The sequence below is a fragment of the Salvelinus sp. IW2-2015 genome, linkage group LG19 (genome assembly GCF_002910315.2).
Source record: "Salvelinus sp. IW2-2015 linkage group LG19, ASM291031v2, whole genome shotgun sequence".
NCBI lineage: Eukaryota > Metazoa > Chordata > Actinopteri > Salmoniformes > Salmonidae > Salvelinus > Salvelinus sp. IW2-2015.
Genome location: NC_036859.1, coordinates 10,061,083 through 10,083,540, shown reverse-complemented (window position 1 = coordinate 10,083,540; position 22,458 = coordinate 10,061,083). Strand labels below are relative to the sequence as shown.

Below are 22,458 nucleotides of genomic sequence, written 5' to 3'. Positions count from 1 at the left end.
ACATTATCTGTCAACACAGTAAAAAAAAAATATTCTAATCTAAACTGTCTTTTTGTATTTCAGGAGAAAGGAAGTTTATTAAGTGGAATGTTCAAGAAATCCCTTATTCCTGCCGATGAAGGCTCTCAACAAGAAGACGTAAGTTATCTAGAGATGACTATATTGGCTCTTCATTTCACATTGACTAATGATATTTATAAGTCTATTATTAACTGTTGTTAATTGTTACAGTAACACTTAATTGCCTCATAGGACAAGCGGTCATTACCAAGTGAGCTCTCAGCCAGTAACGACAGTCTCTCTGACAACAACACTATTAAGGTGAATAGATGTCCAGATCCCTGTAGCAGGATATTACTACTATCATTTATCGCCGTGTGTTTCAGGAGAGAAGTAAATTCAGTGGAATGTTCCAAAAATCACCTAAACCTGCCGATGAAGGCTGTCAACCAGAAGAGGTAACTACATTAGTTCTTAATTTGACCATGACTAGTCGGTCATATTTATAACTTTTGGTGAGTGTTATAGTAACACTCGATTGTTCCATAGGACAAGCGGTCATTACACAGTGAGCGCTCAGCCAGTAATGACAGTCTCTCTGACAACAACAACACTAAGGTAAGACTGAACTCAGCTAACTTGATCTCCAGGTGACATGATTTCAGTTGCTCTTTCTAAACTGCATCTGTGTGTTTCAGGGTAAAGGTATATTCAGTGGAATGTTCAAAAAGGCCACTAAAACAGCTGGAGCCTCACAACCAGAAGAGGTAAACATGTTAGTCCTAAAAATAATTTATATTTAATCTCTATGGTATATACAGTGCATTCGGAAAGTATTCAGACCCCTTCCCTTTTTCCACATTTTGTTATGTTACAGCCTTATTCTAAACTTTTTTTTTTTAAATCCTCATCAATCTACACATAATGAAGAAGCGAAAACAGGTTTTTAGAAATGTGGGCAAATGTATTTAAAATAAAAAACAAATACTTTATTTACATAAGTATTCAGACCTTTTGCTATGAGACTCGAAATTGAGCTCAGGTGTATCCTGTTTCCATTGATCATCCTTGAGATGTTTCTACAACTAGATTGGAGTCCACCTGTGGTAAATTCAATTGATTGGACATGATTTGGAAAGGCACACAACTCTCTATATAAGGTCCCACAGTTGACAGTGAATGTCAGAGCAAAAACCAAGCCATGAGGTCGAAGGAATTATCCGTAGAGCTCCGAGACAGGATTGTGTCGAGGCACAGATCTGGGGAAGGTTACCAAAACATTTCTGCAGCATTAAAGGTCCCCAAGAATACAGTAGCCACCATCATTCTTAAAAATTGACCAAATTTTGAACCACCAAGACTCTTCCTGGAGCTGGTCACCCGGCCAAACTGAGCAATCAGGGGAGAAGGACCTTGGTCAGGGAGGTGACCAAGAACCCGATGGTCACTCAGACAGAGCTACAGAGTTCCTATGTGGAGATGGGAGAACCTTCCAGAAGGTCAACCAGCACTCCAGAACCTGCAGCACTCTACCAATCACGCATTTACGGTAGAGTATACAGACGAAAGCCACTCCTCAGTAAAAAGGCACATGACAGCCCGCTTCAAGTGTACCAAAAATACACATAAAGGTCTCTCAGACCATGAAAAACAAGATTCTCTGGTCTGATGAAACCAAGATTGAAATCTTTGGTCTGAATGCCAAGCGTCACGTCTGGAGGAAACCTGGCACGGTGAAGAATGGTGGTGGCAGCATTATGCTGTGGGGATGTTTTTCAGTTGCAGGCATTAGGAGACTAGTCAGGGTTGAAGGAAAGGTGAACGGAGCAAAGTACAGAGAGATCCTTGATGAAAACCTGCTCCAGCGCGCTCATGACCTCAGACTGGGGGCGAAGGTTCACCTTCCAACAGGACAATGACCTTAAGCACACAGCCAAGACAAAGCAGGAGTGGCTTCGGGACAAGTCTCTGAATGCCCTTGAGTGGCCCAGCCAGAGCCCGGACTTGAACCCGATTGAACATCTCTGGAGAGACCTGAAAATAGCTGTGCAGCAACACTCCCCATCCAACCTGACAGAGCTTGAGAGATATTTTATTTAACCTTTATTTAACTAGGCAAGCCAGTTAAGAACGGCCTACCCCGGCGAAGCCCTAACCCGGACGACGCTGGGCCAATTGTGTGCCGCTCTATGGGACTCCCAATCACGGCTGGTTGTGATACAGCCTTGAATTGAATCAGGTCTGTAGTGACGCCTGTAGCACTGAGATGCAGTGCCTTAGACAGCTGCGCCACTTGGGAGCTCTGCAGAGAAGAATGGGAGAAACTCCCCAAATAGGATACACATGGTACTTGCAGGTTCCTTCTCGACAATGCTACAACAATAAGAAATAATAAAAGATACGATTATGAACATGAAGTAAATGGCTCAGTAGATCATAATAAACATTTTAGCATATGTATAATACAGGGATGCACAATTTATAGTACACTATTTACACATGTATCAGGGAAGGGGGGATTGGGGGGCAAGTGTTTAAATTGTGCAAAATTAGAAATAGTAAATAAGAGTCTGGTAGCAGCAGTTGTGATGTGTGTGTAGCATGAATGTATATGTGTGCGTGAGTGAGTGCATGTGTGCGGAGAGTCAATACAGGTGATCAGTCATTTTGAAGTATTCAACAGTATTCAAGTCTGATGGCTTGTAGATAGAAACAGTTTCTGAGCCTGTTGGTACCAGACCTCATGCTCCGATACGGTCTGCTCGACGGTAAGGGAGTGAACAGCTCACGGCTGCGGGACTTCCTCAGGCACCATTTCAAGTAGATGTCCTGGATGGGTGGGAGCACAGTCCCAGTGATGTACTGGGCCGTCTTCAACACCCGCTGTAGGGCCTTGCGGTCGTGGATGGAGTACCAGGCCGTGATGCAACCGGTCAGGACGCTCTCGATGGCGCAGCGGTACTATTTGGGAGGACCTGGGGTGGCATGCCAAATCTATTCAGCCGCCTTAGGAAGTAGAGACACGTTGTCGCGCCCTCTTGACAAGTGTGGTGATGTTGTTGATCCATGTCAAGTCCTTCGTGATGTGGACACAGGATCTTAAAACGGCTGACTCTCTACTGCAGTCACGTTGATGTGGATTAGGGCATGTTCCCTCCTCTGCTTCTGGAAGTCAACCATCAACTCCTTTGTTTTGCTGACATTGAGGGAGAGGTTGTTGTCCTGGCACCACAATGCCAGTTCACCTACCTCCTCCCTATAGACTGACTCATCGTTTTTGGTTATCAGGCCTACAACGGGGGTGTCGTCAGAAAACTTGATGTTGGTGTAGTGTAAAAACAAGGGCTGAGGACACACCACTGGAGGGCCCCTGTGTTAAGAGCCAGTGTGAAGAAGGTGTTGTTGCCGATCCTCACAGCCTGCGGTCTGTCCATCAGGAAGTCCAGGATCCAGTTGCAGAGGGTGGTGTCCAGACACAGGCCTCTGAGCTTGGAGGGAACAATAGTGTTGAATGCTGAACTGTAGTCAATGAACAGCATTCTCACATAGGTGTTCCTCTTGTCCAGATGTGTTAGGGTTGTGTGAATGGCGATGGAAATGTCATCTTCCGTGGCTCTGTTGGAGCTGTAGGCAAATTGGAGTGGATCCAGTGTGGCTGGCATGCTGGCATTGATGTGGGCAATGACCAGCGTCTCGAAGCACTTCATGATGACAGGGGTGAGTGCGACGGGGCGACAGTCATTTGGGCATGTTGTAGTGGGCAGTAATATTTGACATGTGTATATATAATATTATAAATACCTCACAATCGACTCGTAATATGACTAAGCAATTATACTATTAAAATGTTTATCTGACTCCATAAGATAAATGGGCCACCATTTACTGTAGTGGGCGGTAATATTTGATATACGAATATACAGTAATATGATATATACATCACATGCGACTCGTAATAATACTAAGCAATTGGCCTATTCAAATGTTTATCTGACTGCATAAAGATTAGCAATATGCAAGAGACAATGGTTGAGTTACAGCAATACGCAATGAAGAAACGTCTGAGAACAGAATTCTAAATACAAGTGTATTGTAGCTTAAGTTACAAGGCATTAACAAGCATTACAAGGCATTATTCTAAGCATGGTCAGAGAGAGAGAGAGAAATCATAACCTGAACGGCCATGCCCCAAAAGTCCATGGGGTGGAAAGAGAAAAAATAGTGAGTCTCACCACAGCAGTTCAGGATTATTTAAAAAAAAAAATTTATAAGCATCTAAGTTATTTAGATTCAAAAACGGAGTTGTTGACCAATGGTATTACTGTAAAGTTCACCTCCAATCACATATCAGACCTACATGATGTAACCTCTGTATCTCAGAGGTGACACAATGGAGGGTTGGGAGAGATAATACAGAGAATGGTGAATTCCTAAGACAACACAGGAAATGATTGCATACAGTTGATAAGAAGAGTCACTTTGGATGCTGCCCTACAATGTGTCCTTGGTTTTCTTGGTCGCTGGAATGATGATGGTATCCTTGAAGCAAGTGGGGACTACAGCCTGGGACAAGGACAGGTTGAAGATGTCTGATCAGCGAACACTCTAGCCTCATTTATACCTGGTGCTAACATGCTGCCTTTGTCCTCATCTTATCCACATTCTGATCGTGCACATCGCATCTACACGTCAGTAAAATATGTCTTTTATCTGTCCACTGTGTCATTATTGTGACCAAATATCCTGGTCCCTGCCTGTATGCCAATTGTTTGACAGATATTCTTTCAAAATTATATTTATTTTAAGACATTGATAATGGTGATTTAAATAGTTTCACTGTCCAGATCTGTCTAAACTTCTAAGATATCCAAATACAATGCGTGTCTGACTACCTCTGGAGGTGGGTAGAAAGATCTGATCACAATCAGATCACAATGAGTCTTTTTATCGTCTACACTTGTCCAAAAATGTGGGCACAATCTAAATATGGAGAAGATCAGAACAAAGGACGTATGTTAGAACCAGGTATAAATGGGGCTTCTGAGGACATGGCCAGGAATTTTTGTTGGGGTATGTCCGGATTGTTATTGTGGGTACAACATCATCAACACATTACCTAATGAAGCCTGTGACTGACTATGTATATTTGTCAGTGTTGATGGATGAGTTCTGGTTAGATGAATCTTTGAACATATTCCAATCAGTATTCTCAAAACACTCCTGCAGCATTGAGTCTGCCTCCTCTGTCCAGGCCCTCACTATTCTCTGTGTTAGTGGCTCCCTCTTGAGTTTCTGCATGTAGGCAGGAACAAATCGTATTGGTCACATACACATATTTAGCAAATGTTATTGCGGGTGTAGCGAAATGCTTGTGTTCCTAGCTCCAACAGTGCAGTAGTATCTAACAATTCACAACCATACACATAAATCTAAAAGTAAAAGAATGGAATTAAGAAATATATAAATATTAGATTGAGCAATGTCAGAGAGGCACCTTTACTGACCTCGCCCTCTGGATGGCAGCGGGGTAAACAGGCCGTGGCTTGGGTGGTTGATGTTCTTGACGATCTTCTTGGCCTTCCTGTGACATCGGGTGCTGTAGATGTCCTGGAGGGCACGTAGTTTGCCCCCGGTGATGCGTTGGGCAGACCACACTATCCTCTGGAGAGCCCTTCGGTTGTGGGTGGTGCAGTTGCCGTACCAGGCGGTGATACAGCCCGACAGGATGCTCTTAATTGTGCATCTGTAAAAGTTTGAGGGTTTTAGGGGCCAAGCCAAATTCTCAGCCTCCTGAGATTGAAGAGGTGCTGTTGCACCTTCTTCACCACACTGTCTGTGTGGATGGACCATTTCAGATCATTATTGATGTGTACGCCGAGGAACTTGAAGCTTTCCACCTTCTCCACTGCGGTCCCGTTGATGTGGATAGGGGAGTGCTCCCTCTACTGTTTCCTGAAGTCCACGATCAGCTCCTTTGTTTTGTTGACGTTGAGTGAGAGGTTATTTTCCTGGTTATTAACCCTCATGGGGCAGGATACACGTAGGCAGAGTTGTGGAGTCTGACTCGAGTCACAAATTTGATGAATTGAGGCTCGACTTGATTGAAAATAAATACATTTGAGACTTCACTTGGACTTGGGACTCGACTTTGACTTGAGACTGATGACTTGAAATTATCTGGCCAGGTTTTGTCATTCATTCTACGGCACAGAGTCTCTGTGGATTACTCTCCTCGAAGCCAAAGACAGTAGCCGCACCATCGGCCTTGCAAAAAAACATGCACAAGGATAGTGAAACGCACACTCTGCCCAATGACTGGACCAGCAAACTGTCAATCAACATAGGTTGGGTGAGTTAGCGAACAGATTGCTTATTGTTTGTACAGCTATACGATCGGGTGCGGCGCAAACATAAAAAATGTAGGGAGAGCTGAAAGAGAGCGACCCGGCTCTACGTATTTTACTGGTTTATTTATGACACCGCCCCCGGTTAGAGGGTAATTAAGTTGCTCAAGAGTTAATACATACAGGAACTTTATTCAAACACACGGAGGAAGATGAACATGGGGATGGTGCTGTAATAGACAAAAACTGAGAGATAATGAATATGCTATACAGGAGATAAATACACTCGCCTGAATAGATATAGCCAGATAGGCCAATTTGACCCCCTCAATAATATACCATGATGAATTTGATGGATTGGAAATAAGTTTCCCACAAAAGCTACTGACTTTCTGTGGCTTTACACTACACAGTACTACTCAATTCCTCATTTTCCTCATTTTTGGTTTGGCCCGATCCTCAGAGGCCATAGTTTGTGAAGGGGAAAAAAGTTGCGTAATGCTTGTAAGGGAAATGGAGCAATAGCTCCTCTCTTTCTCTCTCTCTCTCTTCTTAACAAACCCTTAATTATGTGAGCTAACTTGTAACAAATAAAGAAGTACAGTCATATTTAACATGGTAAATTCACAAAAAGTATAGAGAAAATTATATTTTTCAAATGGAGAAAGTTTCTATTGCAAGGTGATGAGATGTGTATCTCAAGTGTGAACAGTTTCTCAAAACTAGTGATAATTGGTAATGGTTATATTGGGCTCAATTTGGTGAGTGCAAAGACAACTTTGGTAGTATTACAAACTTTGAAACAACTGGTTTCTAGTAGGCTACATAATTAGAAAAGGCCTGTTTCTCTGAACCTCAGGCAGTAGGCTCAAGAACACTTTTCCCTCACCAGTCAAAGGCAGCGTGCCTGTCTCAGACTCTGACTAGCAGCTACCTATCCTTATTTACAGTGCATTCGGAAAAGTATTCAGACCCCTTCACTTTTTCCACATTTTGTTACATTACAGCAATATTCTAAAATGGATGAAGAAAAAAAAGATCCTCAATCTACACACAATACCGCATAATGACAAAGTGAAAAGAGGTTTTTAGAAATATTTGCAAATAAAAAAACAGATTCCTTATTTACATAAGTATTCAGACACTTTGCTATGAGACTTGAAATTGAGCTCAGGTGCATCAGTGTCCATTGATCATCCTTGATGTTTCTACAAGTTGATTGGAGTCCACCTGTGGTAAATGCAAATGATTGGACATGATTTGGAAAGGCACACGCCTGTCTATATAAGGTCCCACAATTCACAGAGCAAAAACCAAGCCCCCCCAAAATTATGCAGCATTGAAGCACCCCAAGAACACAGTGGTCTCCATCAGTCTTAAATGGAAGAAGTTTGGAACCACCAAGACTCTTCCTAGAGCTGGCCGCCCGGCCAAACTGAACAATCGGGGAGAAGGGCCTTGGTCAGGCCTTTATGGTAGACTGGCCAGACGGAAGCCATTCCTCAGTAAAAGGCACATAACAGCCCGCTTGGAGTTTGCCAAAAGGCACCTAAAGGACACAGACCATGAGAAACAATATTTAATTTCTGGTCTGCTGAAACCAAGATTGAATTGTTTGGCCTGAATGCCAAGCGTCACGTCTGGAGGAAACCAGGCACCGTTCATCACCTGGCCAGTCACGATCAAGGGAAAGTTGAACGAAGCAAAGTACAGAGAGATCCTTGATGAAAACCTGCTCCAGAGCCCTCAGGACCTAAGACTGGGACGAAGGTTCACCTTCCAACAGGACAACGACCCTAAGCACCCAGCCAAGACAATGCAGGAGTGGCTTCAGGACAAGTCTCTGAATGTCCTTGAGTGGCCCAGCCAGAGCCGGACTTGAACCCGATCAAACTTCTCTGGAGAGACCTGAAAATAGCTGTGCAGCGACGCTCACCATCCAACCTGACAGAGCTTGAGAGTATCTGCAGAGAAGAATGGGAGAAACTCCCCAAATACAGGTGTGCCAAGCTTGTAGTGTCATATTGAAGAAGACTCAAGGCTGTAATCGCTGCCAAAAGTGCTTCAAACTACTGAGTAAAGGGTCTGAATACTTAAGTAAATGCGATACGTTTATATTTATATATAAATATAAACGTTTCACAGGTTTTTAGATTTTAAAAAAAGAATCTAAAAACGTGTTTCTGCTTTGTCATTATGGGGTATTGTGTGTAGATTGATGAGGGGAAAAAACAATAATACATTTTAGAATAAGGCTGTTAACATAACAAAATGTGGAAAAAGTGAAGGGGTCTGAATACTTTCCGAATGCACTTTGTTTTAGAAAACAAATTTGAAAGCCAAAAGGTTTATGCAACCTAATAATCAAGCCCTAAAAATACTTGCTTTGAGTTCAAAGTGCAAGTGCTGGTTAATTTAATTACATTTTTAAATGTTTGGGGGGGTGGGGGTCAAGGTGAGGAGGAGGATTATTTAAGACACTGTTTGAAGATCTTTTCGGAAGATGGGCAGGGACTCTACTGTCCTAGCTTCAGGGGGAATCTGGTTCCACCATCGGCTTCCAGGACAGAGAAGAGCTTGGACTGGGCTGAGCGGGAGCTGCCCTCCCGTAGCGGTGGGAGGGCCAAGAACATGAGGTGGCAGAACGGAGTGCTCGGGTTGGGGTGTGGGGTTTGAGCATAGGTAGGCAGGGGCAGTTCCTCTTGCTGTTCTGTAGGTAAGCGCCATGGTCTTGTAGTGGATGCGAGCTTCGACTAGAAGCCAGTGGAGTGTGCGGATGAACGGGGTGACATGAGAGAACTTGGGAAGGTTGGAAACCAAGTGGGCTGCAGTGTTCTGGATAAGTTGCAGGGGTTTGATGGGACAAGCGGGAGAGGACAAGTGCCTGGGTTAGAACCTGCACCGCTTCCTGTGTGAGGTAGGGTCGTACTCTACTGAGGTTGTAGAGCATGACCCTGCAAGAGCCGGTCACTGCTTTGATGTTTGCAGAGAACGACAGGGTGTTGTCCAGGGTAATGCCAAGGTTCTTTGAACTCTGTGAGGGCGACACTGGGGAGTTGTCAACCGTGATGGAGAGGTCTTTGAGGGGGAAGACCTTCCCCGGGAGGAAGAGCAGTTCCGTCTTGTTGAGCTTGAGGTGGTGGGCCGACATCCAGAGAGATGCATGTCACCACCTAGGTGTCAGAAGGGGGGGGGGGGGGGGGGTAGTTGAGTGTCATCCGCATGATAGAGGAGACCATGTGAGGATATGATGGAGCCGAGTGACTTGGTGTATAGAGAGAAGAGGAGAGGGCCTAGAACCGAGCCCTGGGGGACACCGATAGTGAGAGTAAATGGTGCAGACACAGATCCTCTCCATGTCACCTGGTAGGAGCAGCCTGCCAGGTAGGAGCGACCTGCCATGTAGGATGCAATCCAAGAGTGTGCAGAGCCTGAGATGCCCAGCCCTGAGAGGGCGGAGAGGAGGATCTGATGGTTCACGGTGTCGAAGGCAGCGGATAGATCTAGGAGGATGAGAACAGAGGAGAGAGAGTCAGCTTTGGCAGTGCGGAGAGCCTCTTTGACACAGAGAAGAGCAGTCTCGGTTAAGTGACCTGTCTTGAAGCCTGACTGGTTAGGGTCAGGAAGATCATTCTGAGAGAGATAACGAGAAAGTTAATCAGAGACAGCACACAAGTGTTTTTGGAAAGAAAAGACAGGTCTATAGTTTTTGACGTCAGATGAGTCGGGAGTGTTGGTTTCTTGAGGAGGGAGAAGCTCTGGCCATTTTGAAGTCAGAGGGGACACAGCCAGTCGTCAGGGATGAGTTGATGAGGGAAGTGAGAAGGTCTCCAGAGATGGACTGGAGAGGGGTTGGGGTCGAGCGGGCAGGTTGTTGGGCGGCCAGACCTCACTAGTCGCAGGATGTCACCTGAAGAGAGAGGGGAGAAAGAGGTCTCTGCTTCAAGATATCTCTGCTTCATTCACATTGAAGGCTTACTGTACTTTTGTTTTGAATTCAGGATTCAGATTTGGGAACAGACTGTAATGACAACCTCTCAGAAAGCAAGGTAATCTACCCTGAAAGGGTCGTCTCTGTTGTCTGGAACTTCTAGTGACTGTTAGTGTTAGTGTATTAACTCCCTCTGTATCTGATGTAGGAAAAAACAGGGATTTTGGGACTCACTGGGATTTTCAAAAGGTCTCCAAGACCATCCCCACGCTCCACTGTTGATAAGGTAGTAAAGTTGTCACTCTCTGTAACAGTATCAATGTACAATCAAATGAATGTTTATAGTAACCCTGTGCTCTAAATATATCAGGACCCTCTTACTGAGTACAAGGAACTTTCTGCCAGCAATGACAGCCTCTCAGACATCCCCACAATTAAGGTAAGATTTTGTATACTTACATTTATGTATAAATACATTTGATTTCATATAATTAAGTATGTTTTAGAAAATGACAATTTTTTTGTAGGAAAATCTCTCTGCACAAAAAGAACTCTCAGCCAGCAATGATAGTCTTTCCGACACTACAACCACCAGCAAAGTGAGTCTTGCACCTTATTTTACCTACACCTACCTTTATCATCACTTTGTTAACCCACCAATTTGCCTTGTGTGTTTACTGTGTATGTCTTTTTGACACAGGAGAAAAAAGGAGGGTTTGCAGGAATCTTCAGGAGAACTCCAAAACCTATCGAGCAGCAGGTAATTACAGGCATGTAACATGACCATTAGCAACTGCAGCCAACTGATACATGTTACTATGCAGTTTACACCCAGAACAGAAACCAATGTACACAACATGTCATGTTTACACGTCCTATATTTCTCTCTATTAGGACAGTATGGACACAGAGCCACCTGTAGGAGGTAGTCAGCTGAGGCGCCGGAGGACAATCAAGAAGAAGAGACGGGTGAGTGATCAGTTATTTAGGTGAATCGACCCATGATTGACCTATGATTTCAGAGATTTCACTCATGTCGCTACTCAATACAGTTACTTGTCTGGTCCCAGTTGGTTTTAAGGCCATATTTTTGTTGTACTATGAATGATTTTGTTATTTTCATGTTGAATATTAAATCAAAGTTGCTTCTCAGGTTGTGTCATTCCAAGTGAAAAGAACTCTCCCGAGGATTTCAAAACGTACTGCTGCTCGGGTATTGCTATTTCTTACGTTCCTCAACCCCTCCATCTCAGTCCATCACTTAATGCCCCTCTATGTAAAATAGTTTGTAATACAGTAGTAGTAAAATAGATGCTGTGGTTTTCTGATTTCTCCCTCAGGACTCTGATAAGGAGCCTATCATTGAGGAGGCTGTGGAGCTGCAAGGGCTGGCCCCACTGCAGGTCAGCTATAGAACATGTGTATCATGCATACTGGTGCTTTATATGTTGCCTGTGTCCAGTGGTCTGATGTGTGTCTGTCTGTTCCAGGAGAGCACAGTGGAGATCCAGCCTGTGGAGATGGCAGCATACCCCACTGACGGAGTCAACCTTCTGGAGTCTGAAGAGGTATCTGTGTGTCTGTCTGCCTGTGTGTCTCTCGGTATCTGTCACTCATTCACACTCTCTGATTTGGAGATGACTCTGACATGTTTTCTCATTGTTGTTTCTTTTCCAGGAGAGTGACGGCCTGTTGGACTGGTGGAGATCAGTCGAAGGTGTGTTTCCACCTCAAACTATTTCTGTATGTCTGTGCGTGCATTTAAGTGGCTGAGGGAATATTTATGTGCTGGTGAATGTATGTGTTGGAGAAGTGTGATAAAAGTATAACTCTTGTGTTGTGGGTTACCAGGTTGGGAGCAATGGAATGAAACATCCCATTTCCAAGAGGATGAAGCAGATATGTGAGTCATTCATCTCTCTGTGCCTTACGTTCAAGTTCAAAACGTTATTGTCCATCTTCTGTTGACATGGAAAGTTAATTTTAAAACGCCTCTGTCTCTCCCTCTTTCCCTCCCTCAGGGTGGTGGAGCAGGTGGCTGACCGTGTGTTCATGGCGGCTCGGCTGTTTGTGCGTCTCTTCAACCAGCGGGGAGCGTCACTGCAGGGCCGTATCCTGGAGCTGCTGGCCCAGGCCGACGCAGCCGACCAGTTCCACAAGAGGACGGTGACGGCCGCTGTGGGGGGAGGAGTTGCCAGCGTGTGTGGCAGTGTGGCCACCATCACCGGCCTCATCCTTGCCCCCTTCACCTTCGGAGCCTCCATCATCGTCACCGCTGTAGGCATCTCCGTGGCGACCGCTGGAAGCATCGCCTCGGCAACGGCCAACATCACTGATACAGTGCACTCCAACATGGACTGCAAGAAAGTGGAGAAGATGATTCAGGGCTACCAGGAGGAGATCAAGGATATCAGGGAGTGTATGGAGTTTGTACAGGTGGGTTACTGTTCTTTCTCTCTCACTTACTCACCAACTGGCACACGCATGCATATTCACATCCTGTATACACATACACACTCCTCCCCCTCTATCCCTCACGTGTCCTTTCTCTCTGTGTCTGCAGGAAGGTATGGAAGCTCTGCAGGAGGGGAACTTTGAAAAGTACACTGAGAGTGCAACCAAGAAGGCTCTGAACCACAACATTAAGCATGTGATGAAGGAGGGGGGGCGGGCCGGAAAGAAACTGATGATCAACACAGACAAGCTCATCAGCACCGTGCAGGTTCTAGGCGTGGCAGGGGGGGCCGCCAAAGCTGTTAAGGCCATCAGCGTTACCACGGGCGTCATGTCCGCTCTCTTCCTCGCACTTGACGTCTTCTTCCTCGCCAAGGATTCCCATGAGCTGCGCAAGGGCGCCAAGACAAAGTTCGCCTCCGAGATCCGACAGATGTGCAAGGACCTGCAGGATGGGCTACTGGAGCTGAACAAGGTGAAAACCCAGCTGCAGAAAACCATGGATGGGATCGAGCTGGAAGAGTACGAGGAGGAGGAGGAAGTGGAGGTGGAAGTGGATGATGACCTGGAGTCAGACCCAGTTAAACTAGCTCAGCTGGAGCAAGAGCTGGACCAGTTAGAGGAGAAGTTGGACAAGAAGGTCGAGGAGGAACAGAAATGGAATAAAAGCAAGGAGGAGGCAGATAAGAGTGAGGAAAGGGAAATTAAGGAGGAGAAGAATAGTAAAAAGAAGGATAGTAAGAAAGAGGAGGGAAAGAAGGCGAGACCTAAAAGTAAAACAATAGAGTTGGGGAAGTTGTGCGAGACTGGGAAAGTGGAGATGGAGAAAGAGTGGACGAGTGAGAGGGGAGACACTAGTGGTAGAGGGAAAGGTGATACTAGCAGCGTTCAGAATAAAAAAGGGTCTGAGAACGGGAAAAAGAAAGATAAAGGAATGGAGAGTAGAAACACCAATGAAAAAGGAAATGTTGAGAGCAAAAAAGAGAAAGGAAATGATAGAAGCAGTACGAATGAGGAGGGTGAAGTAAAGGCAAGAGAGACTGAAAAACAAAAAGGTAGAGGGAATAAAAATAAGCCAGCTGATACAAAGAAAGGGATTTCAAATGAAAATGTAGAGTCTGAAAAGGGGAAGAGTGAAAGATTGAAGGAACAAAAAGTAGCTGGATTGGAGACTAAGATGAGGGTGAGGGAAACGTCAGAAAGAGGAAACGCAAGCAGACATAGCAGCAAGACTGACAAAGAGCAAATCCAGAAGAGGAGTCAGAGGGAGCGAGGCAGTAGAGATGAAATACCAGAGATTGCTCCAGGGAGAAGACGCAGTAAAGATCTGAAGTGTGGGAGCATAACTGAAACAGGTGACATGGAGAGAACGAGTAAGACTGAAAGGGATGGGGTAGAGAGGGGGGTTAGGAACTTGAGAGCAGAGATGGATAGAGGAAGTAAAGATATGTACAGTGTTGACTTAAAGGGAGACTCAGAGAGGGGGAAGACAAAAGAGGAATCTGAGGTGAAAAGAACGAGTGGGGTTGAGAGAGGGACAGCTAAAGGGAACTCTAAGGAGGAAGGAGTGATGGAGAGAATGTCCAGGAGGGAAAACAAAGACAGGGAGTTGAGGTGTAAGAGGGAAAGAGCTGAGGAAAAGCGTGGGAGTAAGATTGAGAAAATGCAAAGAAAATTTGAAAGTGGTAGGGAGGGGGGCATCAGAAATGAAGATGAGGAGGTTCATCAGAGTGAAAGGGACAGGAAGGAGGGTGATGTTGAAAGGAACAGGAGAGATGGTGATGCTGAGCAGAAGCCTGTCCGCCAAGGCTCTCGTCCACGCTCCAAAGCCATCTGCCAATTTTACATCTGATGCATTATTAACTGAGTACTTAAAGAAGTATTCTAAAAGGGATTAACCTAGTGTTTGGTTTTATATTATTTACTTGGAGACATATTGAGACAAAGACAGTCATTGTGTTTTTAATATTTGATAGAGCAATGGAACTCAAATGTGCCTTTTTATACACATTTTTCATGACAATGGGATTTTTTTACGTTTTTTTTTTTAAACAAGGTCACTGTAAAGATTGTTGAATGAAAATGAATTTCTCGTGGACAGGTATACATAAACAATTGTCTGGAAGGAATGGGATGTATGGAATAACAAGCAGCAGAAGTTCCGGTGTTTGAGTTTTTTGTCACTGGTTATTTGGACAAGTCACGATTTCGCAGGTGTTAGCATGTTTAGAATTTCGAAAGTGGAGTGGACATTCGGCCATAACTTTCAAAGAGGGTGGAGCTCCTTGTTCCGCTCCTCATTCTTCCATCTCTTCACTTAACATGTATGGACCAAGAATTTAATCGAGCACCTGACCAAATGCTGGGGACTTTAGTTCTCGGTTAACCAACATTATATGAACAAATCGCTGCCCAAAAGCTGGTAGCAATTCATACAGATGTCAATTAACTCCATAGGAAGAGTCACACTGACTCAAAGCACTTTATAGAGCAATGGCTGCTGCTCATTGGACCGATTCTGACACGAATTAAGCGCACATAAATGGAACGTAATTACTTTTTTTATGCACTTTTCTCTCTATGCGTATTCTGCCCTTAATTTAAGCAAGAGAAAAGCATGCTATTCACCCGCTATTTGTTCGGGGTGGAGATCTAATAAAACGGAGGTGTGGCAGAGGTGTGTATAGATCCTCCATATTCTGATTTTGCCTTAATTCCACCACCTTTATGCAAAGGAAATCATGAATAAGGTTGGAACGAACCTGCCGGTTTCAAGTGAAAAAGCATCTACTTTATTTTTTAAAAATATATAAATGACAGCATTCTCCATGCACTGTAATACATACATTGATAAGAGCTATGTAAGTGAGTAATCCGTTTGGAGAAAGGGATTGCAAATACACATAGCAATTGTTTTAGATCATCCATCGTTATGATCCCTGGAGAAGAACGTGAAACCAGTCATATGGAAGAAAACTGAAAATCATATCAACATGACATGTATTGCGGTACCTTTTCCAAAGTGAATTAGGCTATAAATAGCTGTACCGTTACTCAGAATTTTTATTGTGCGCCCTCATAATTTGCGTAGATGAAATTTGGAGATCCAAGCTATAGACTTCTGTAGAGTTGAACCTGACGATTTGATGCATGCGCTTTCGAATGTTTTAAGTGTCTGCCCGGGTTTTTCTACGTTTTATTTTACAATTTGTATCATGTTAAATATTATACACTATTGGGAGCCACCATCAGTAATACCCACATACATTTATAACTGTCACTTTAATGTTCGTTTTCTTCAATTTGTAGTTTACATTTTGCATCATTCCATTCCGTTTGTGTCTTTCCTCGGTCACGTCTGTGGAGTTGTTCCTCAGGGTCGCTAAGCATTAGTGGTTCATATTAGGCTAATGTTGTGCAATAATTTGGGACATGTAGCCTATTTGAATCCTTATGGAGCACAGACCACACGTAGCAGGTTAAACCTGGAGCCTGGCACACGGTTCACGACGACTGGACCAGTCATGATTAGTGAGGAATAGGATAGATATAATTATTGTTCATTCCTTATTATGCACTTTTCCCCACCTTCCATTATTTCATGGATTGAATATGACAACTTTCAGGGTGTATTTTTGACTCATAAATGCATTCTGTGCGTAAATGTTCTCCAAACCTGTTTTTTAAATGATTCATACATACTTTCTTAACCCTAAAATGTGTCTAAATAATCAGAGTATTTTTAAATCTACCAGTTGGTGCTGAAACGGAGACGAATATGCATATATTTAGATGGCTTTCTTTTATTGATCTCTACATTCTGAACCCATTCTCAATGTATTCTAGTCAGTCTGTTGACAGGATTTGAATTTAAAAAGGTACACAGTATTTAAAAGGGATGGCTTAAAATGAATGTAGCCTACTGAAAATCCTGTTGAACGAAAACTCCACGAGAAAATCTGTTGACCAGGAAGTGAGAGGGATTTCAGCAGTTGAATTAACCTTTTCATTGGTGAGTTCCATATATCTTTAACGGTCCCCAGCGTGAGTTTTTTTTATGCACGTGATGTCAGAATGCACTCACTAGCTTGGTTTCCAACCAATTGGCAACAGATTTTCATTCAAAAATAAGTATAAAGAAAATATGCGCATTTTCCCACCAGTGGTGTTTCTACCAAATGGACTTGTGGATAAAAATCAGTGCGTGATGACGTAGGGCAGACGAAATGTACTTTTTTTGCTTAAGTTTTCATGTACTGAATAAAAATCTACAGTTCAATGTGTTTCCATTGCATTTTCAACTGTTGTGTTAAATAGCAAATGTACAGCTGGCAGATACAGTGCGGTTATACATGCCTATATATCGATTGTAACATGTAATATTCAACTAAAAATTGATAAGGTAATGCTGCAATAGAGTGATTATTGAAATAATCTTACCGCTCATGCAACGAACCGGAAGCGCTGAATGCTAGGGGAGGAGAGTGGAAAACTGCAAGTGGACATTTCAGTGCTTCATTGGAAACTTAAGTTCAAAATTATTTTGAAGACTTTGAGGGAGGGAGAGGGTAGGGGGACACAATGTGTAGCTATAGCGCATACTGCTATGGAATGTTGAGTGGAAGTTTATGTGAAATGACTAGCTAGTGTAGTCCAGGAAATGGAATGTAAAGTAACAGTTAAGAGGTTGGATGCTGCTACAATTCGCTTTTCTAGCTAATCAGCTAGCTATAGAGCTAACAAAAGGGCTAATGTTAACCCACTGAATGATATTTCCTAAACATGTTAGGTTGAAGCCATCTTTGTGTGTGTGTGTGTCAGAGAGAGAGAGTAGCTATCTAGTATGAGAGAGAGAGTGAAAGAATGAATCTGGTGAAAATTTAACATGGAATGTGAAAATCACAATACTGTATGCATGGCAACACATGATGTCATGACACATTCTTATGAGGTATAGCTAAGTTATCAGTTGTGTGTCTATCTCTGTGTTATATCTTTATAGAGGCAGACACTTGAGCTGATTCCAGAACAGCTGGACAGGACATAATTCTATCAGCCTTCAAGGGGAACCCATCTTTAGCTTTTGCCAGGTCACACACAAGTTTACATACACAAATATACAACACGTCTCTATCATAAATTTGTGTTTTCACCAGCCCAATCTAGTGACCACCATCCTCTGGACTCAGCCAGCCTAAACGGACAGGTATACACATCACTGGGACATTGTTGTTTCTAGGGCTGTCCTGGACTAATCTCGGTCGACCAAAAACCGTCTGTTCTTTTGACCAAATGTTTGTAAAATCAACTATATGCATTGAGCTTGTCTGATGCTTTAAAGTTACGGTTTGATGAAATAAGACACAAATGACTCAAGAGGGAGCCAGAGATCAAGATAACCAGAAGAAGAAAAACTTAACCTTAACCAACCATTCTCCTCCCGCTCCTGCTGGCTTTCGCAGATTCTGCCATTACTCTCCTGAAGTTGTCGGTAATAGGCTACAAGAAGAGTCTGCAACTTCTCTCACGTGGAATGCAAATTTATCTTACCATTTCTACCAATCTGTGTGCCAGTTATGGTTTTCATATGCACATTTTCATGGAATAGTTTCATTTAATTTATAACAGCCTAATGCCGTTTGTATCTCAATCAGTGTGATGTGATTAATGAAAATTCTATCCAAATCTAAATGAAAATTATAAACCTAAAAAGTAACTTCTATTGCCATTGTCAACTATGTAAAAATAGCCTACATAAGGCCAACAAATAAAAACATTGCATCCTGTGCAGGTAGAAAATATCCTGATAAATAAATATCATATAAATCATATTGGCTGCAACAAACTTGAAACATTGAATCAACTATTAACTTGGGTCTACCCGAAGCTCAACAAACGTATAAAATATTCTGGGCCTCTGTTTCCTGCTCCAGTGAACTCATGTTATTCACAACTGTAGGCTATTTGCACAAGGGATAAGAAGCAGTGCTTGACATGGGCAGGAGCTCACAAGAGCGGAGTACCGGCACCTCAAATGTTCTACTGCTTGAGCTCCTGTTCCTCTTATAGAATATTATCTCAAAATAATTGTGAAGCACCTGCACCTAAATATAAACAGTATCAGCACCCAAAATGAGTACCGGAACCTATTTTAGTCTAAGTCGAGCACTGATAAGAAGTAATCAGGTAGGCCTATTTTATGACGTTTCCACTGGATCAGAGCATGACATTTTTCCCTTTATCGAAAGGGAGAGAGCTAGAAATATTATCATTCTCAATTGTTGTAAAAACAGACTGCTTGCTGTTTGAGGTGAAGAAAACATTACTTTGAGAAGCTCCACAGCTCATTAGTGGTGGTGCCTTAAGCCAATCAGAACTACTATCAGATCCCCAGATGGGCACATTTACAGTGCCTTAAAGTATTCAGACCCATTTACTTTTTCCACATTTTGTTATGTTACAGCCTTATTCTAAAATGGATTAAATAAAACAAAATGTCCTCAGCAATCTACACCCAATACCCCATAATGCGAAAACAGGTTTTCCATCATACTCTTCCTAAGGTTAGCTGCCCAGCCAAACTGAGCAATCAGGGGAGAAGGGCCTTGGTCAGGAAGGTGACCAAGAACCCGATGGTCACTGACAGAGCTCCAGAGTTCCTCTGTGGAGATGGGAGAACCTTCCAGAAGGACAACCATCTCTGCAGCATTCCACCAATCAGGCCTTTATGGTAGAGTGGCCAAACGGAAGCAACTCCTCAGTAAAAGGCACATGACAGCCCACTTGGAGTTTGCCAAAAGGCACCAAAAGATTCTCGGAACATTAGAAACAAGATTCTCTGCTCTGATGAAACCAAGATTGAACTCTTTGGCCTGAATGCCAAGCGTCACGTCTGGAGGAAACCTGGCAGCATCCCTAGCGTGAAGCATGGTGGTGGCAGCATCATGCTGTGGGGATGTTTTTCAGTGGCAGGGACTGGGAGACTATTCAGGATCAAGGCAAAGATGAACAGAGCAACGTACATAGATCCTTGATGAAAATCTACTCCAGAGCGCTCAGTACCTCAGACTGGGGGCGAAGGTTCATCGTCCAATATGTCAACGACCCTAAGCACACAGCCAAGACAACGCAGGAGTGGCTTCGGGACAAGTCTGAATGTCCTTGGAGTGGCCCAGCCAGAGCACGGACTTGAACCCGATCAAACATCTCTGGACAGACCTGAAAATAGCTGTGCAGTAACGCTCCCCATCCAACCTGACAGAGCTTGAGAGGATCTGCAGAGAAGAATCGGATAAACTCCCCAAATACAGGTGTGCCAAGCTTCTAGTGTCATACCCAAGAAGATTCAAGGCTGTATTTGCTGCCGAATCTGCTTCAACAAAGTACTGAGTCAAGGGGTCTTAATACTTATGTAAATGTGATAGTTGAATTTTTAATAAATTAGCAACAAATTCTGAAAAACTGTTTTTGCTTTGTCATTATGGGGTAATGTGTGTAGATTGAGGGGGAAAAAAACCATTTAATACATTTTAGAATGAGGCTGTAACTTAAAATGTGGAAAAAGTGAAGAGGTCTGAATACTTCAGGAAGACACCGTATATGCCTACATTTGCGTGCAGGCCTGGTTAGCCTATAGGCCTACTTCTATGCGTAATCAGGTGTGCGTCCTTACTCAACATTGACAGGAGCGCTCCAAACAAAAGACAATACTCATAAATGGAATGAAATAAACCAAAACGTGTTTCTCACAAGTGAAGCATAGGTTGTGCCCTCTGCAAACAATGTGTCCACTCCGACATTGAGAACGATAAGACTGGAATAATAATATATTGAATGTATTAACAGAAATGTTCATAACCAAACATTGTAGATTCGAAATTATAGGAATTAACGGTAAATGTAGGCTACTACTGGTAGTAGGGAATAGACCCCAACAATCAAAACGCAAACAATTCACAGTGAAGTTATGAAACACTGAATGTGCACAAATTAGCAGGAGAGATAATTCTGTAGAGAGAAGTGCATTGTGTGCTGCATGGACATGCAACATTTACCGTGATATGGCCTCTTCAGAAGTCAAGGTATTCAGACTGTACTAATTGCGATTTGCAGAGCAGCACAGAGCTGTTGTGAAGGAAGTGGGTTTGATTATACAGGATGTACCGCCCCCCACCTATTCAGAGCTCTCATTGTTATAACATTTGGGAGTTCGCACAGCGATGTGGTACAGAGCTCGATTTGGCCTTTATATGCCTCCGCAATTGCGTCACACCTTCCATATGGACAATGGCGACCGTCATTCAGGGCAGGTGAGCCCCACCTGTTTAGCAAAAAAAAGAAGTCTGTTCTACATGTTATTTTGGCATTAATACATGTGACATATCAGTTTGCAAACAATGTATAAAACAATTGTTGAGTTACTCAAGGAAACAAAGTGTTTTATTAAGGCAGCCCCAGTGTTTCAGCCGAGCAGTGCTTTCTGTGCTGGTGGGGCAGCCAGCTGGAAAATACGGAGCGGGGGGGGGGTGGTACCTCTAGTTGCGCCGTGATTGCCTCGGTGGTCTGTCACTCACTCAAGGAGTCATCATCATGAATCAAGTCGACAATCTACTGGCAAATCCTTTTCATATGAAGAGAAGTTATAGATAAAACGTATCGGTGTTCATCGACCATTGGACAAACATTACACAAGTTGGAAATCGCAAATTCAACAATGAGTGGTTCGAAAGGAATCAGTGGCTAACTACAAGCATTGCAAAGTAATCACTAGCCTGCTATACAGTAGAGAGTGTGTGTGGTCCAAGTCTGGGTTTAAGGGTCTCTTTTCCAAGCTTAAAAGGATTAACATTGACATGCCATGGACCAGAAAAGGTTGAATACATTGGCCATGCTGTCAATCCAGTATGACTTCTGCCACGTCCAAAACACTTGGAAACTCTGAAATCTCAGACTTTAGTGAGTTCAAGACAACTGGGAACTACGAAAAAAAACAAGCTCCGACTGGGAAAATAAGTTGAGCGTTTAAGTCAGGAACTCGGGCCTCTTTCTAGAGCTCCGACCTGAAGATCGCTGACTTCAGGATTCAGGCTTGTCCCCCTCCCCCCAAAAAGTCCTGAACAAATAGTTATATTGACTACGTCCGTCCTAGCTCACTCATTAAGGTCTTAATCGAAATTACAGATTGCCTCTTATTATCCGCTCATCATTCCCGTATGCAGTTTGTACATCTCAATTGTCAGTAGAAACAACATTTGTTTAACCAAGTCAGCCATGTTTTTTTTAAAGGCAGTAAATGAGGCTGAATGAACGGTTACGCTGCCAGACAAGGCTCCGCTGATAGCCAGGTGTAGCAGTGGTAAGGATTCACTCCATGGTGCTGAAAATAAAGCTCCGCTCTTGGGACAGCTTTATGCAGGCATTAACAGTTTGTGGGCACCTTTTGTCATATAGTGCAATTCATTATAGTGCAATTAATGCATTGTTTATTGGTTTTGCTGGCATGCATCTAAAAATATGTATTTTAAAAATTATATATGGGGAGCTTGCCCCACCAAGATTTACATGCTAAAATCGCCACTTCATATGGAGACACACCACATTTTCAGATCAAGCATAAATTGGCTTTTAGTCTAGGCTTCCGCAATGTGGACAGCCCTAGTGTACCTACTACCTATATGAACACCAACGCATCATCTGTTTGCATGCCGGGTTGGGAGGTTCTTGAAGTGG

At 43.4% G+C, this 22,458-nt stretch overlaps 1 protein-coding gene across 5 annotated transcripts in view; it reads left to right on the top strand.

The window, feature by feature from the left end:
- Nucleotides 1–17,012, top strand: part of LOC111979284 (titin homolog) — a 28,655-nt gene extending 11,643 nt beyond the window's left edge. For all 5 annotated transcript variants that reach the window (XM_070449063.1, XM_070449064.1, XM_070449062.1 and 2 more), the window contains 17 exons: nucleotides 64–138; nucleotides 387–458; nucleotides 550–618; nucleotides 699–767; nucleotides 10,346–10,393; nucleotides 10,484–10,561; nucleotides 10,646–10,714; nucleotides 10,803–10,874; nucleotides 10,976–11,035; nucleotides 11,170–11,244; nucleotides 11,429–11,488; nucleotides 11,616–11,678; nucleotides 11,766–11,843; nucleotides 11,953–11,992; nucleotides 12,127–12,178; nucleotides 12,297–12,711; nucleotides 12,839–17,012. In XM_070449063.1, coding sequence (XP_070305164.1) covers nucleotides 64–138; nucleotides 387–458; nucleotides 550–618; nucleotides 699–767; nucleotides 10,346–10,393; nucleotides 10,484–10,561; nucleotides 10,646–10,714; nucleotides 10,803–10,874; nucleotides 10,976–11,035; nucleotides 11,170–11,244; nucleotides 11,429–11,488; nucleotides 11,616–11,678; nucleotides 11,766–11,843; nucleotides 11,953–11,992; nucleotides 12,127–12,178; nucleotides 12,297–12,711; nucleotides 12,839–14,581 — 3,138 coding nt within the window. In that variant the 3' untranslated portion in view covers nucleotides 14,582–17,012. The remainder of the gene's footprint in view (nucleotides 1–63; nucleotides 139–386; nucleotides 459–549; nucleotides 619–698; nucleotides 768–10,345; nucleotides 10,394–10,483; nucleotides 10,562–10,645; nucleotides 10,715–10,802; nucleotides 10,875–10,975; nucleotides 11,036–11,169; nucleotides 11,245–11,428; nucleotides 11,489–11,615; nucleotides 11,679–11,765; nucleotides 11,844–11,952; nucleotides 11,993–12,126; nucleotides 12,179–12,296; nucleotides 12,712–12,838) is intronic.
- The last annotated feature ends 5,446 nt before the right edge of the window (nucleotides 17,013–22,458 follow it).